An 11945-nucleotide genomic window follows, 5' to 3' on the forward strand; every position below is an offset into this window, starting at 1 on the left:
TAATCTTAGCACAAAATAAAGGCTCTGGTGCTTAATGTTACTCTTTGATGTTCAAGAATAGACACCAGATGGGAAAGCTGATTACTTCCAAAGTTAATTCACTCTATCTACTTCAAGAAATGTGGACTTTTTACTAGGGATATAATTGGCAGTTTGTACACAAAGCCAGTTTCATAAGCAAAAAACAAGGAGCTCCAAGACTTTATGCTTATACCCTTCCTCGTGCTCCCAGACTGCCATAGAAAACCCCGTGTCAACTCTTCAATTTTATTCAAACTTATAGTGCACTATTTTTTTTAACAAAATAAAATAAATTACATCATTCTGATTTAAGATACAATGGGGAAATTGAAAAAAAAATCCAATTTTTTATCCTACAATCAAGTGGAAGATTTAACTTCAAAAACCTATGAGAACAATGCCTCTATTGATCTGTATTGAGCCATCTACAAAGCCAGAAGAATTCTCTTAAACTTGATGATTATTGAAAAATGAATAACGACAAGAATAATGGATAAATGGCTTTTTTTCTTTCCCATTAGAAGGAACGTAAAACTATGTTCTTTGAGGTTTCAGCTTTTTTTCATCATTAAACATTATTTTGAATTGGTGATACTGGTTACCTTCATTTAGATACTCTTACAGAAAATGTAAGTTTTAAAAAAAGCCTTAAGTCCTACAAATACCTCCCCAACTACTCTAAGCAGATGAAGTCAGTAAAACAAGACCCCTAGTTATTATACTCCGCTTGGATTCATATACTTAAAATGATGCAATTCCATTAACGTCAGCTCATCTATTCCTGCTTACACTCAACACAAGTCTGACTTTCTTAAATACAGTAAATTAAGGAGTGGAAGAACAGGAAAACAAGAACGACTGAGAAACACCAGGACTAAAATCACACTGTAGCATGTTTCTGTAAACAAATGGTGTGTAATTTTGGAACTATACAATGACTAAGTAGTAATGTCTGTCTGTAGAATCTGCCAGGAAAGGGGTAGGTATCTAAAATCTATTAGTAATTAAGGGTAGGTGGGCAAGACGCTTCCACCAATAGTTAAAAAGTTTAGTAAAGCACAGCAATTCCCCTTGGTTCTGCTGTGAATCAGTACAACTGACAAGCAATGACTCAGCTAATCTGCACATGAGAGTTGTACACATTCTCATAACCCACAGTCACGCAACATGGAATAAACAAAACTGCTCCTGAAACAACAGCTACTAGGATACGGAGGGATATATCCAGAGGCTGATATTTTTATTCCTTAACATTAATCCCTCACAGGGCAATGCTTTTCAAAAAGAAATATGCAGAAACATACCTGAATGCAAAAGAAGCTAAATGATAGAATTTAAATGAGAATATCTTCATCATGAAGAGTCCATTCAAATAATATCATGGGTATTAAATAACTGGTACATTTTTCTGCTTGCATACAAGTATCATCCAGAGGCAATAAAGTATGTTTCAGATAGAATCTAAGAGAACTAGGAGATGTTTGCAAGCGGTTCTTTGTCTCTTTTCTCATTCTGTTTGATTATGACTCATAAAGTGAAAAGATATTTTTTTTCCATTAGACAGGGGGGTTCATCTGATAGGCTACAGGGAATTAACACTCAATGGGAAAGACTCCATCTTGAAAAAAGTGTCTCCATTAGACCAACAAGGTTATTCATGGAGAGAGGAGCAACTTCAAGAACTCCAGTGAATGGGATAGACATAAGAGTTAGAGAACGCATATTTTTAAAGCCTGCAAAGGATTCTGTTATTTTCAGACTGGAAAGACCCATACACAACCTCTTCTATGAAGGCAATTATACACTGGAATCAAGAGCCAAGAATGCCAGTGACATGTTATTTCTGAGAGTGTGAGTTTCAAGAGCAACTTAGCTGCATAGCATTCCCATCACTATCACCTTCAAATTGAAAGATTCTTAACTACTTTTGCATCACTGGCCTACCTTTAAAAATCTTCTTTTGAGGACATAACTCTGTCTTTGGCTAGAGATGCTACTTGTGGCATCAGTTTTGGAATCTGAAGTGACCTCTTTCTCAGGCACAAAGTCCTATAATTGTATATAATTTTAGAGTTGGTTCTTTAGCTGCAATACAGGCTTTGACAGACTATGTGAATAGAAATTCTCACTATAGAAATCACTTCAACTTTCCTTTATAGTTTGTCTTCAAGACCTAAAGAGAACTTTTCTTATACAACAAGCTGCCCCTGAAAGATTAAATAAGACACTCCTACAAAAGTAGGAGAAATTCTCAACGAACAGTAGAGACCTCCTTGAATTGCTTAACCTCAAGAACTGTCTACATTCCAATTCTGTTTTCTGATATAAAAAAATGAAATTAAACAACCCTGCTTTCTTTCCTGTGACATAAATCTTACAGCTCTGAGGCTTGACGAAGATCCAGTGTAACTTTACCACAGTGTTGGCATTTAGACTACCAGCTGGCGGAACAAAGACGAAAACATTAATACCACTAAAGTTAACTCTAATATAGCTAAATAAAACAGTTCTACAAGTAGGAGGGCTCTGCAGAGGGATCTGGACAGACTGGATCAATGGGCTCTGGCCAATGGTATGAGGCTCAACAAGACAAAGTGCCAGGTCCTCCTGCTCTTGAGCCACAACAATCTGATGAAATGCTACAGGCTTGGGGAAGAGTGGCTGGAAAGCTGCCTGCCAGAAAAGGACCCAAGAGTGCTGATTGACAGCCACTGAACATAAGCCAGCCTGTGCCCAGGCAGCCAAGAAGGCCAACAGCATCCTGGCCTGTGTGAGAAACAGTATGGCCAGGAGGGCCACGGCAGGGATCATCCCCCTTTACTCAGCACTGGTGGGGCTGCATCTCAAATACTGTGTTCAGTTCTGGGCCCCTCACTACAAGAGAGACATTTGAGTTGCTGGAGCAGGTCCAGAGAAGGGCAACAAAGCTGGTGAAGGGTCTGGAGCACAAGTGTGATGAGGAGTGGTGGAGGAAACTGGGGTTGTTTAATCTGGAGAAGACAAGGCTTAGGGGGAACCTCTACAACTACCTGAAAAGAGGTTGTAGTGATGTGGGGGTTGGTCTCTTCTCCCAAGTAATAACAAGTGATAGGACAAGAGGCAACAGCCTCAAGCTGAGCAAGGGGAGGTTTAGATTGGATATTAGGGAAAAACTTTTCCACTGAAAGGGTGATCAGGCATTGGAACAGGCTGCTCAGGGAAGTGGTGGAATCCTTGTCCCTGAAAGTGTTCAAAAAAAGTGTGGATGAGGCCCTCACTGATGTGGTTTAGTGGTGGACTTGGCAGTCCTGGGGTAAAGGTAGGACTTGACAATCTTAAAGGTCTTTTCCAACCTGATTGATTCTACAATTCTATACCACAAAGAAGAGGATTAATTTTGAATCTCAATGAAGCTATTTTGTGTCTCATTCCAAATTATTCCCGTAATAGCCTATCAGCTGAGGTACAGGCCCAAGCCCGCAGTCCTAGTCACTGAAGTCCTTAAATTATGATCAGAATTTCATCTCAGTTAAACAGCTCCCCTTCACACAAAGTTTACAAAGTGCAGCAATGTGAATGAAAGCATAATAGTGTTACCTGCCTTACTTTGATTCCTCTGAATCTCCACAGCTCTGAATGTGAAGATATGCAGTGTATCAGCACTAACAATCTTTCTTCTGAAGAGTCTGAGAGTACTCAGATTTTTGGGACAGGTAATGGTAATATCGTGATACTCACAAAACTGAAATGTTTACTACTGCTTTTAGGGGAAGAGTAGCTGGACCAGTACTAACTGCTGCTGCTTCTCTCTGTCAGCAACAAATGAAGCAGAATCAGAGTGCAGAACCGTGGAAGCATCACACCATGACATCTGAAGGGCTCCAAAAGCCTACAACATAGTCCTCAAAACACCTGAAGGAATTTCCAAGAAAATCTGCTAGATAGTTGTTTTAGCCACTAACACGACAGTCATTGTAGTACAGGGCACAATCATGTGGAAGTGCTGTCAGAACACTTTATTGTGCTGCCATAAACCAACAGCCTGAACTACCTCTTTGAGGAGTTTGTACCCTTGATATATTCTAACACAAATCATTGCATTTTCCCATCTACATCCTCATGCAGTTTTCACTGGATATATCTCTAGGTTCTAACATAAACTAGTGCAATACTACTTCCTCTTGCCACCTCGAGCAAAGGATACAAACCTAAACTAGCAATATTGAGCAAGCATGAGAATAAACACTCCTTACAGGTGCTAAATATTGTTATAAACACTTGGAACTCTCCAAGGAAGGTGATACAAAGGAAAATTATTACACTTACACATTAATTATGTGCCATCTAAAAATAAACTGTGCAGCTGTTAAAGTTATTTATTAAATGCCAGTGCTCCTCCAACAAAAACAAAACAAACTCAGTCTCCTGCTGGGCAACATGCTGTATGAGATTTGCAATATAGAAAGAAACTTTGTAAATATTTAGCTGGATATTCCTATGTAGATATTTTCTAGGAGAGCATGATATATTTTTCTCAGGGCGACAGAACAATTTTTAGAAGTTAAGAAAACCCAAGGTTCTTTCAACTCTGTTTATTATTAAAAAAGGCATCCACACAGCTACCTAGCTTCTCCTTATTATGGTCATGCCCAAAGATGCTCTGAAACATACTTTACAACTCCAGAGGAGAATTTGACAATGCATAAGGAAGAGCTACTACTGATATCACCCACTGCAGCTTGCACATAAGACTTCCAGAAATTCATTCCATTTCAAAGGGCTCATTAAGTACACTACAGCAGATACTTTATACTCTGGTCATTTCAACTAGTACTTGACTTCACAGATACAAAGCACAGATTCAAAGTATAGATTCCAGAGTAACCTGGGCTAAATCTGTTCCTCGATTCATGAGAGAGCAATCTACCACCTGTGATTTCTCTGCTCACGCTCACACAGTAGCATCAGCAGTCATGCAGTTGCATGTTTTGTTGGAAGTGAGCACCTGAAAGATTTGTTAAAACTAATGTTATTTCCCTAACCTGACTGAGCCTGCATGACTGCTATAGGACTACTGCTGGCACACATAACTTACCAGTAACATGCAGTCACATAAGGAAAGGAAAGAATACATACTCTTTCTGTTACAGGAAGAGCTTCATTCATCTTAATCTTACTGTGAAATGATACATCAGGAAATGCTAGCTCCATGAACACTGTCAGCCAGCCAAACACAGTGGTAAGGCTAAAAGCCATTTCACCCACTCCTGAGCACAGTTCCCATGCTGCTACCCAATTCCTTTGTGCTGGTACAGGTCTTCCAGGTGCACAAAGTCCTGTATCACTTAGTTGTTCTGTTTTAAAACTAACCATTATTTTCAGGGTTTCCCTCAGATAAATTCCCCAGTGTGCTGTGTAGGCACATTGGCAAAAGCTGCACTAACACTAGAGGGGTGAGAGGACTGACACCGCTATCTTCCTGCCGGTTGCTCAGCTATCATTCTAACTCAGCAAATATGATCAACACAAATATTTGCACAATTCTAAATTTTAATGTATGTGGGGAAAAAAAGTAAAGTATGTGACTTAGTGTAATTTCAGAAGACTACAGGTACACATTTCACCTTAAGGTGAAAGAATCAATTCCATATATGTAAATTTATTTGCACAACAGAGCAAGGCAACTAACTTAACCATTCAACTATGTGAATCAGGAATGCAACTTTTATAAAACTTAACTTGTAGTTTACAAAATAAGATGGGGGGAGGAGAAGCAACTGAAGAAATATGGTTTATGTTAGTATTTACAGCTTGCCAGTATAGTTGGAAGAATTGCTTTCCAATGCACTTAGCATGGTAGCTGGATCTTTCAGTAGCCTATGTATGCATCAGTACCATAAATTCAGAAGTGCCATAAATGGAATAGACTATCCAGTTCTCATGATTACGTAGCACAAAAAAATTCCACAATATGTATACTAGAAGATCAGCTCCAGGGTTACATTTAAAAGAAAGCTTTCATTTAAATTCAAAGGTGAGATGCCTGCACCTATAGAGAAAAGAAAATCTGCAAGACTAACATGATGATGGCTAAAAACTGGAAGAAAAAAAGTTAACGGTTTAAACAGTAGTGGAATTGACACAATTAACAACATACACTGTATGAAGAGGTGCTTAGAATTTGAGAACACTCTAGATAATTAAGAATGACTACAAAAGCACAGCTTCTTGCGGTTTTTGTTTTGGTTTGGGTTTGTTGGTTTTTTTTTGTTCAAAGCCATGCTAAGTTTATAGGCATTGAATTCTGCCCAATCTAGATAAAATGTCTATTGTGTCTTCAAAAACTGTGTTTTGGACAGGGACTGTGGTGTTTTCTAAACTGAGAGATAGGACCACTCCAAAACTAAAGTACAGTGTGCTCCCAAAAGGGTGAATCCAGTCTTCCACCTTGATGACTCATTATTACCCCATTATTTTGAGTATGACAGAAATGTCAAGGCCTGGAAGCTTTAGCACTGAGCAGGCACAAACAAACAAAAAGTAGCTGAATACAAATTAATAAAGTACATAGAACAATGTAAAAACCCTAGGATATCTATCAGAAAAATCCTCAGAAAACTAAATGTTCTTGTAGTGTGCAGGTTAGTAAGTATCCTTGTATCCAAAACAGGTCCACATCAGGCAAAGAATAGATATTTTGCTATTGGCTGTTTGCTGTAAAAGGGCAAGCTGCAGTAAGATTAATAAAAATCAGTAATGAGATCAATCAAATGTCAGCTAACATGGAAATAAAGACTACAGGCAGAAGTTCATAGCAGGAATAAAAATTACTGTCCCTGAGCTGCTTATTGCCACTGTGCCAGTAGAGGTCACAATGTCCTAAAGTGGAATGCAAACTCTTCAATTGCTTCGGTGCAGTTTGGCAGCTTGTCTTAATCTGCTGATGGCTTTATGATAAGCCATCAATCTTGACATCAACATGGCTGAGATGCACAAAGCTGTTTTGCTCTCCTTGCTGTTCTGCTGCACCAGCAACATGCAAAACGCAGTCAGAATACAAGTCCTTGGTGATTCCAGGCAGATCCTCCAGTAACCACCAAGCACTCAGGCCAAAGCTCAGAAACATAGATCCTAGACACTCAGACGTCTTTTGCACCTTAGGTGCCTAAAGCCATTTGATTTCAATGGGAAGTTCACAAACACCCCTGACAACCTGGTCTAAGGAAGCCCAGTTCCTCAACCAGAATCAAGGTTAATTGAGATTACAACAAATGCTGTCCCAATTTGCTACCACATTCTGATTAAATTAGAACTTGTTTAGTCTAATTTCTCAACACTATCTAATTAAAACTGAACACTCTGAGCAACAATGATCTAAAGCTGAAGTTCACCCATGCTTATGTCATATTAAAGTGATTCTGGCTATTAGGAGAGCTACCAAGTCCCCTCCTGTTTGTTTGCACAACTGTTTCCATATTCACATGATGAGCCAAATCAAGGAGTTGATTTAGATGAAAACTAATCTGACCAAAGATTATCAGCTTCAGCTAGATCATGTGTCAATCTACCTCACTGCATTGTTACCTGAAGAATAGCACTGGCAGAAGTGAGGAGACTGAAAGCAAAATCATCCCCTAAGAATGAGGCAGGGAGGAGAGAGAAAGTTGTCAGCATTATCAAAACTACAATTAGCACTTTAGAATGTAAAACCAAACTATGACAGGTAACAATAGGAAACCAATTAAAATGAAGCCACATCCCCATGAAAATGAGATCTCAAACATAGTTCATGTGTGCATGTACTCACCATGTGCTAAGAACATTTATAGGTGTGGATTGATGTCACACATAAGAAAAGACAATGAACAGAAACTTACAAAATCTATGACAAAACATCCTGACTAGATACAGGCAGACAAAACATTGTGGAAACACAAAATAATCATTACTTGGATACCAACATATACTAGATGAGCAAAACAAGTAACTTTTTACAGTATCAAGTAGCAAAAGAGCGTGCCAAAAAAACTCCACAGTATTACTGACAAATGAGAAGTAACACAAGAGGTGAAAAAAGAACTAACTGATGAAACTAAGTGGAAAATTGATACATTCTCATATACACAGTATGGCAAGAATCAGGCGAAAATATCAAAACCCAACCATCCAAACAAAAAGCATATACTCAAAACAAACAACCCCCCCCAACACACACACACTATTCAGGCACCAAACGCCTCAGACAGTAAAAGGCTGCATTATTCTCTCCCACTAGAATGTCAATGTAGCTGTTTCCAGAATACAATAGTAAAAGAAAATATTCAGAAGCATAACTCTAGAAAAGGCAAGTATCTACAAAACATGCAACAATTCTGCATATATTTATCCAAGTTCAATGGTGAGGAGAAGAAATTTGGAACAGATTTTTGAGGGACAGGAGAATGCAAAAAGGGAAGAAACTGGTTGAGGTTTTTTGTTCAGAAGCAAAGCCACTGAAATATGAGCACTGCTCATGGAGTTTCATAGCAAATAATTAGTAAACATTAGCTTTGCTGTATCATACTAAGGTTTCACTCAGTCAGCTCTACCGTACTGTACAAGCAACACTAAAGATATCCTCCTCAGTAAATTAAAAAATCGCCACCTTTCAGTTTAGGTTTACGTAAATGACAATTTAAAAGGCAATGTGACACACCATGAAGTATTTTGATACTATTTGTAGATATTTAAAGTGTGAGATTGTTTTCTATTATTTTTCTTGCATGTTATTTAATTATATGGAGGTAGCATCATCCTTTCCAAATGGAGCACAACACTGACATAATTAACAATTCATTTCAGTCTCACAAAAGCAATTTTTATAGTGGGATATTCAGAAAACGCAGTGTGTTTCTGGATAACATCAAGGAAAGTCCCACATCAGGGACAACCTAAAGGACAGCAAATAATTCATCTGTGTAAGAAAATGAGGCATGAAAAGACCAGACTGACATTATTGTCAAACAGGAACAGGCAGAGTTATTTTATTATAATAGATTTTAAAATGCCAGACAAGCCAAAAATACATACCTTTGTACATCATATAAAGGATACTGCCTGTGTTACAGGCAGCTTTTCAACTCTGCTTATACTTCACTCAGTACAGGGAAGGCAATATGCTACTGAACAGCAAAAGCTTCCACTGGATTATTGCATCTACATACCTGGACAATCACAGCAGGTGATTGCCTTACAAGAAGCTTATCAAGCAGAGTTGAAGCTACCTTTCAGCAATGAGGACAATGCAGAGGCAAAAGTGGAAACTTCACCACAAGGAAAATAATGTTTCCAGAACAGCTGCTCAAGTAGAGCGAAAGCAGATGAAGATGTCAGGAGAAGATCAAGGCCAGGTTGAAAAGCAATTAGTAAGATAAAGATATGAAGTGGGACCTTTTACCCTTTAACAAGGCAATGATCCAGTAAAGACATATTGCTGGAAACACGATCTTTAATTAGGAAAACAGCAAAGAAATTTGCTGCCACGCAGGGGAAGTCAACTATGCTGACTGCTGTGAGGTAAAAACCCAAACCAATATGCATCCTTTGCAATTATATGCACCACAAAAAAACTATTTCCTCTGCATTTCCCTGAAGTCAACAGACTGCTTTCATTACAGGAACTGTTATCAAACCAGGTTTTAAAACCCACTCTTTAATAACGTTCAATATTAAAAAACACAAGCAAACAACCACAAAAAAGAAAGCACCCCTCCAAAACTCAGTATCAAAAGTAGCATCAATGCTTACCTAAAAATAATGCCACGTGCCCCCAAAAAAGAGAAAATTAAGGCACTGGGAATATCTGCTCTGAACATTGATGACAGGCATAAGCTAGAAGGGCATTTAAAACAGCAGAATAAGCAAACTCAGAGGGAGCTGCAGCTGGTTCTCCAATTACTAGATATTGTTTAAAAATGCATATTCAACTCAAAATCCCTCAGAACATTTGTACTCTCAAAGATTACTTGCATAGTAGTTGAAAGATCTTTAAGCTGTCAGATGTAAGTTGTTCAAGTAGCTGCAAATAAACACTTTAAGAAACAAGAAGGAAGACAAAGAATGACAAACCAGAACACAGGGAAGTATTAATATAGTATCTTCTACAGTATTTCCTAAGGACTATAAAAGTAATCTCTCAAGTTTTCTCTTCTGAAAGCCCAGACATATACAGTATGCTCAAACAGCCCTGTTATCACCCTGTGGTAACTGTTCAGGAGTGAATATTCTCTCACAGTGAATACAAGATCACTGAATGATTGGTGTTATCGTTAACACCCAGGGAATCTTGCAAGATCAGCTGCAGGGAAAAAGAAGACGAAGTACAACTCAGTGTTGGTGAGGGCCATATCAGAAACTCAGAAATGTTTATACATGTACACAGTTATCCTATTCTATGCATTAAAAAAAAATAAGAATAAGAATACAGTACCTATTTTTATCTTGCCTATACTTTTTACATAGAAAAAAGTAAAAAAGAGCTGCTACTGAAAGACAGAAAATAAAATGAGTTAAGAGTAAAGCACTAAAAAAGCTGTATGTAAGCATGATGGCCAGCAGTGTTTCACAGTAATGTTTTAGGAAATACCTGAGTAGGTAAACAGCCCTTTCAATATCACTGAGTTCTTCATCAACTGTCAATCTTTCTATTTCTTCTGGTGTCTGTGAAGCATGAAATAGAGATTATGAGTTTACAATGCCTTATTATTTCATCATTTTACTCTTCTTAAAACAACCCCTTCTTCCCAGCATATCCAGGGATGGTTCCATGAGTAATTTGAATTTAATCCCTTAAATCTCTGGCCAATATTTCAAATTCTATCAAATAAATCTTTCACCAGGAAAAGATGGAATGTAATACAAGTACAGTTCCATGTCAAACACTATCACTACTAATCACTTAAACAAGTCACATATAGATTAATCTAAAGACATAAGTATATTTTTCTCTTAATATTCTTATACTGACAATATTAAGCCCCTGCTATATAGAATTCAAGACTGTTTATTCCAAAATGACTGAAAACAATTTTTAGTATACTGATGCTGTAAAAAATAAACTGCCTATTCAGTTAGTCATGCATAAATAAATCAGACACAATTTCAAACAGATTTTGAATCATCCCTGTATTTTGAAGTGTATACCTTCAGGCTCCTGCGAACTGGCCTCTCTATAATAGTTAGTTCCTGCAGGTCTTCTATGTATCCAAACAAATTGCTCTGACTAAAATCCATTTTGGAGAAGATGATTATTGGATGCATGCAGCAACTAAAGCCTTCGGCAAGCGATGCTTTCCCCAGTCTCTCTCACATAGCACTGAAGGAGGCAGCGCAGGCACCTCGCAGCGCCTCTCCGAGCGCGCCTGCCCCTCGCCTCAGCGCACACACTGCGGCAGCGGCCGCCGCTCGCCCCCGCCGAGCCTCCGGACGGGAAACTTTCTCCTCTTGCCCTGGGCGGGCAAGGATCGGGGCCGGCGCCAGAGCCCGGTGAAGCCGGTAGTACCTCGGAGGAGTGGAGTTTGGAAATGAGTTTCCCTTCTTCACGGGCCACCCCTGCCCGCGGGGGCGATGGGGTAGGCTGCACCGTGGGAGGGGATGGCGGAGCCTCCCCGCGCAGTGCCCGGGCTGCGGGGCTCGCCCCTCACCGACGGGGCAGGGCAAGGCGCGGTGCCCGGGTGCCGCCTCTGCCTCCCCAGCCGGGAGGAGGGACGTCCCTGCGGTGCAGTGACGCTCCCCGCCCCCGTCCCGCGACGCAGCCCCCCAGCCGCTCTCCCCAGCAGCGTGGGCCGAGCGCCGCGGCACCAGGGGCCGGAGCAGCCCAGCACGGCGCCGGCCACCGCGGTGGGGCCGCCCCCGCCCCGTCGAGCCGGTCGCCGGGGCAACGCGGCTCTAAGGCGGCCTCCGCGGGG

The 11945-nt window shown here is 39.9% G+C and overlaps 1 protein-coding gene across 12 annotated transcripts in view; it reads right to left on the minus strand.

Annotated features, from left to right (window-relative positions):
• PPP4R4 (protein phosphatase 4 regulatory subunit 4) overlaps nt 1–11643 on the minus strand; it is an 82280-nt gene extending 70637 nt beyond the window's left edge. For 3 of the 12 annotated variants that reach the window (XR_009726472.1, XR_009726471.1, XM_061359865.1), the window contains exons 1-2: nt 11182–11637; nt 10625–10698 (exon numbers count right to left, since the gene is read on the minus strand). Coding sequence is in view for 9 of the 12 variants with exons in the window: in XM_061359865.1 (XP_061215849.1) it covers nt 10625–10698; nt 11182–11298 (191 nt within the window). In the remaining 3 variants the exon portion in view is untranslated. Of the gene's footprint in view, nt 1–10624; nt 10699–11181 lie in introns of those variants that run through there. The other 9 variants (XM_061359863.1, XM_061359862.1, XM_061359860.1 and 6 more) reach the window with 6 other exon arrangements.
• Between the last annotated feature and the right edge of the window lie 302 nt (nt 11644–11945).

Source organism: Neopsephotus bourkii, unplaced genomic scaffold (genome assembly GCF_033783945.1).
Source record: "Neopsephotus bourkii isolate Nb327-2 ecotype Australia unplaced genomic scaffold, CSIRO-AGI_Nbou_v1 NB_998, whole genome shotgun sequence".
In the NCBI taxonomy this organism is placed as follows: Eukaryota; Metazoa; Chordata; class Aves; order Psittaciformes; family Psittacidae; genus Neopsephotus; species Neopsephotus bourkii.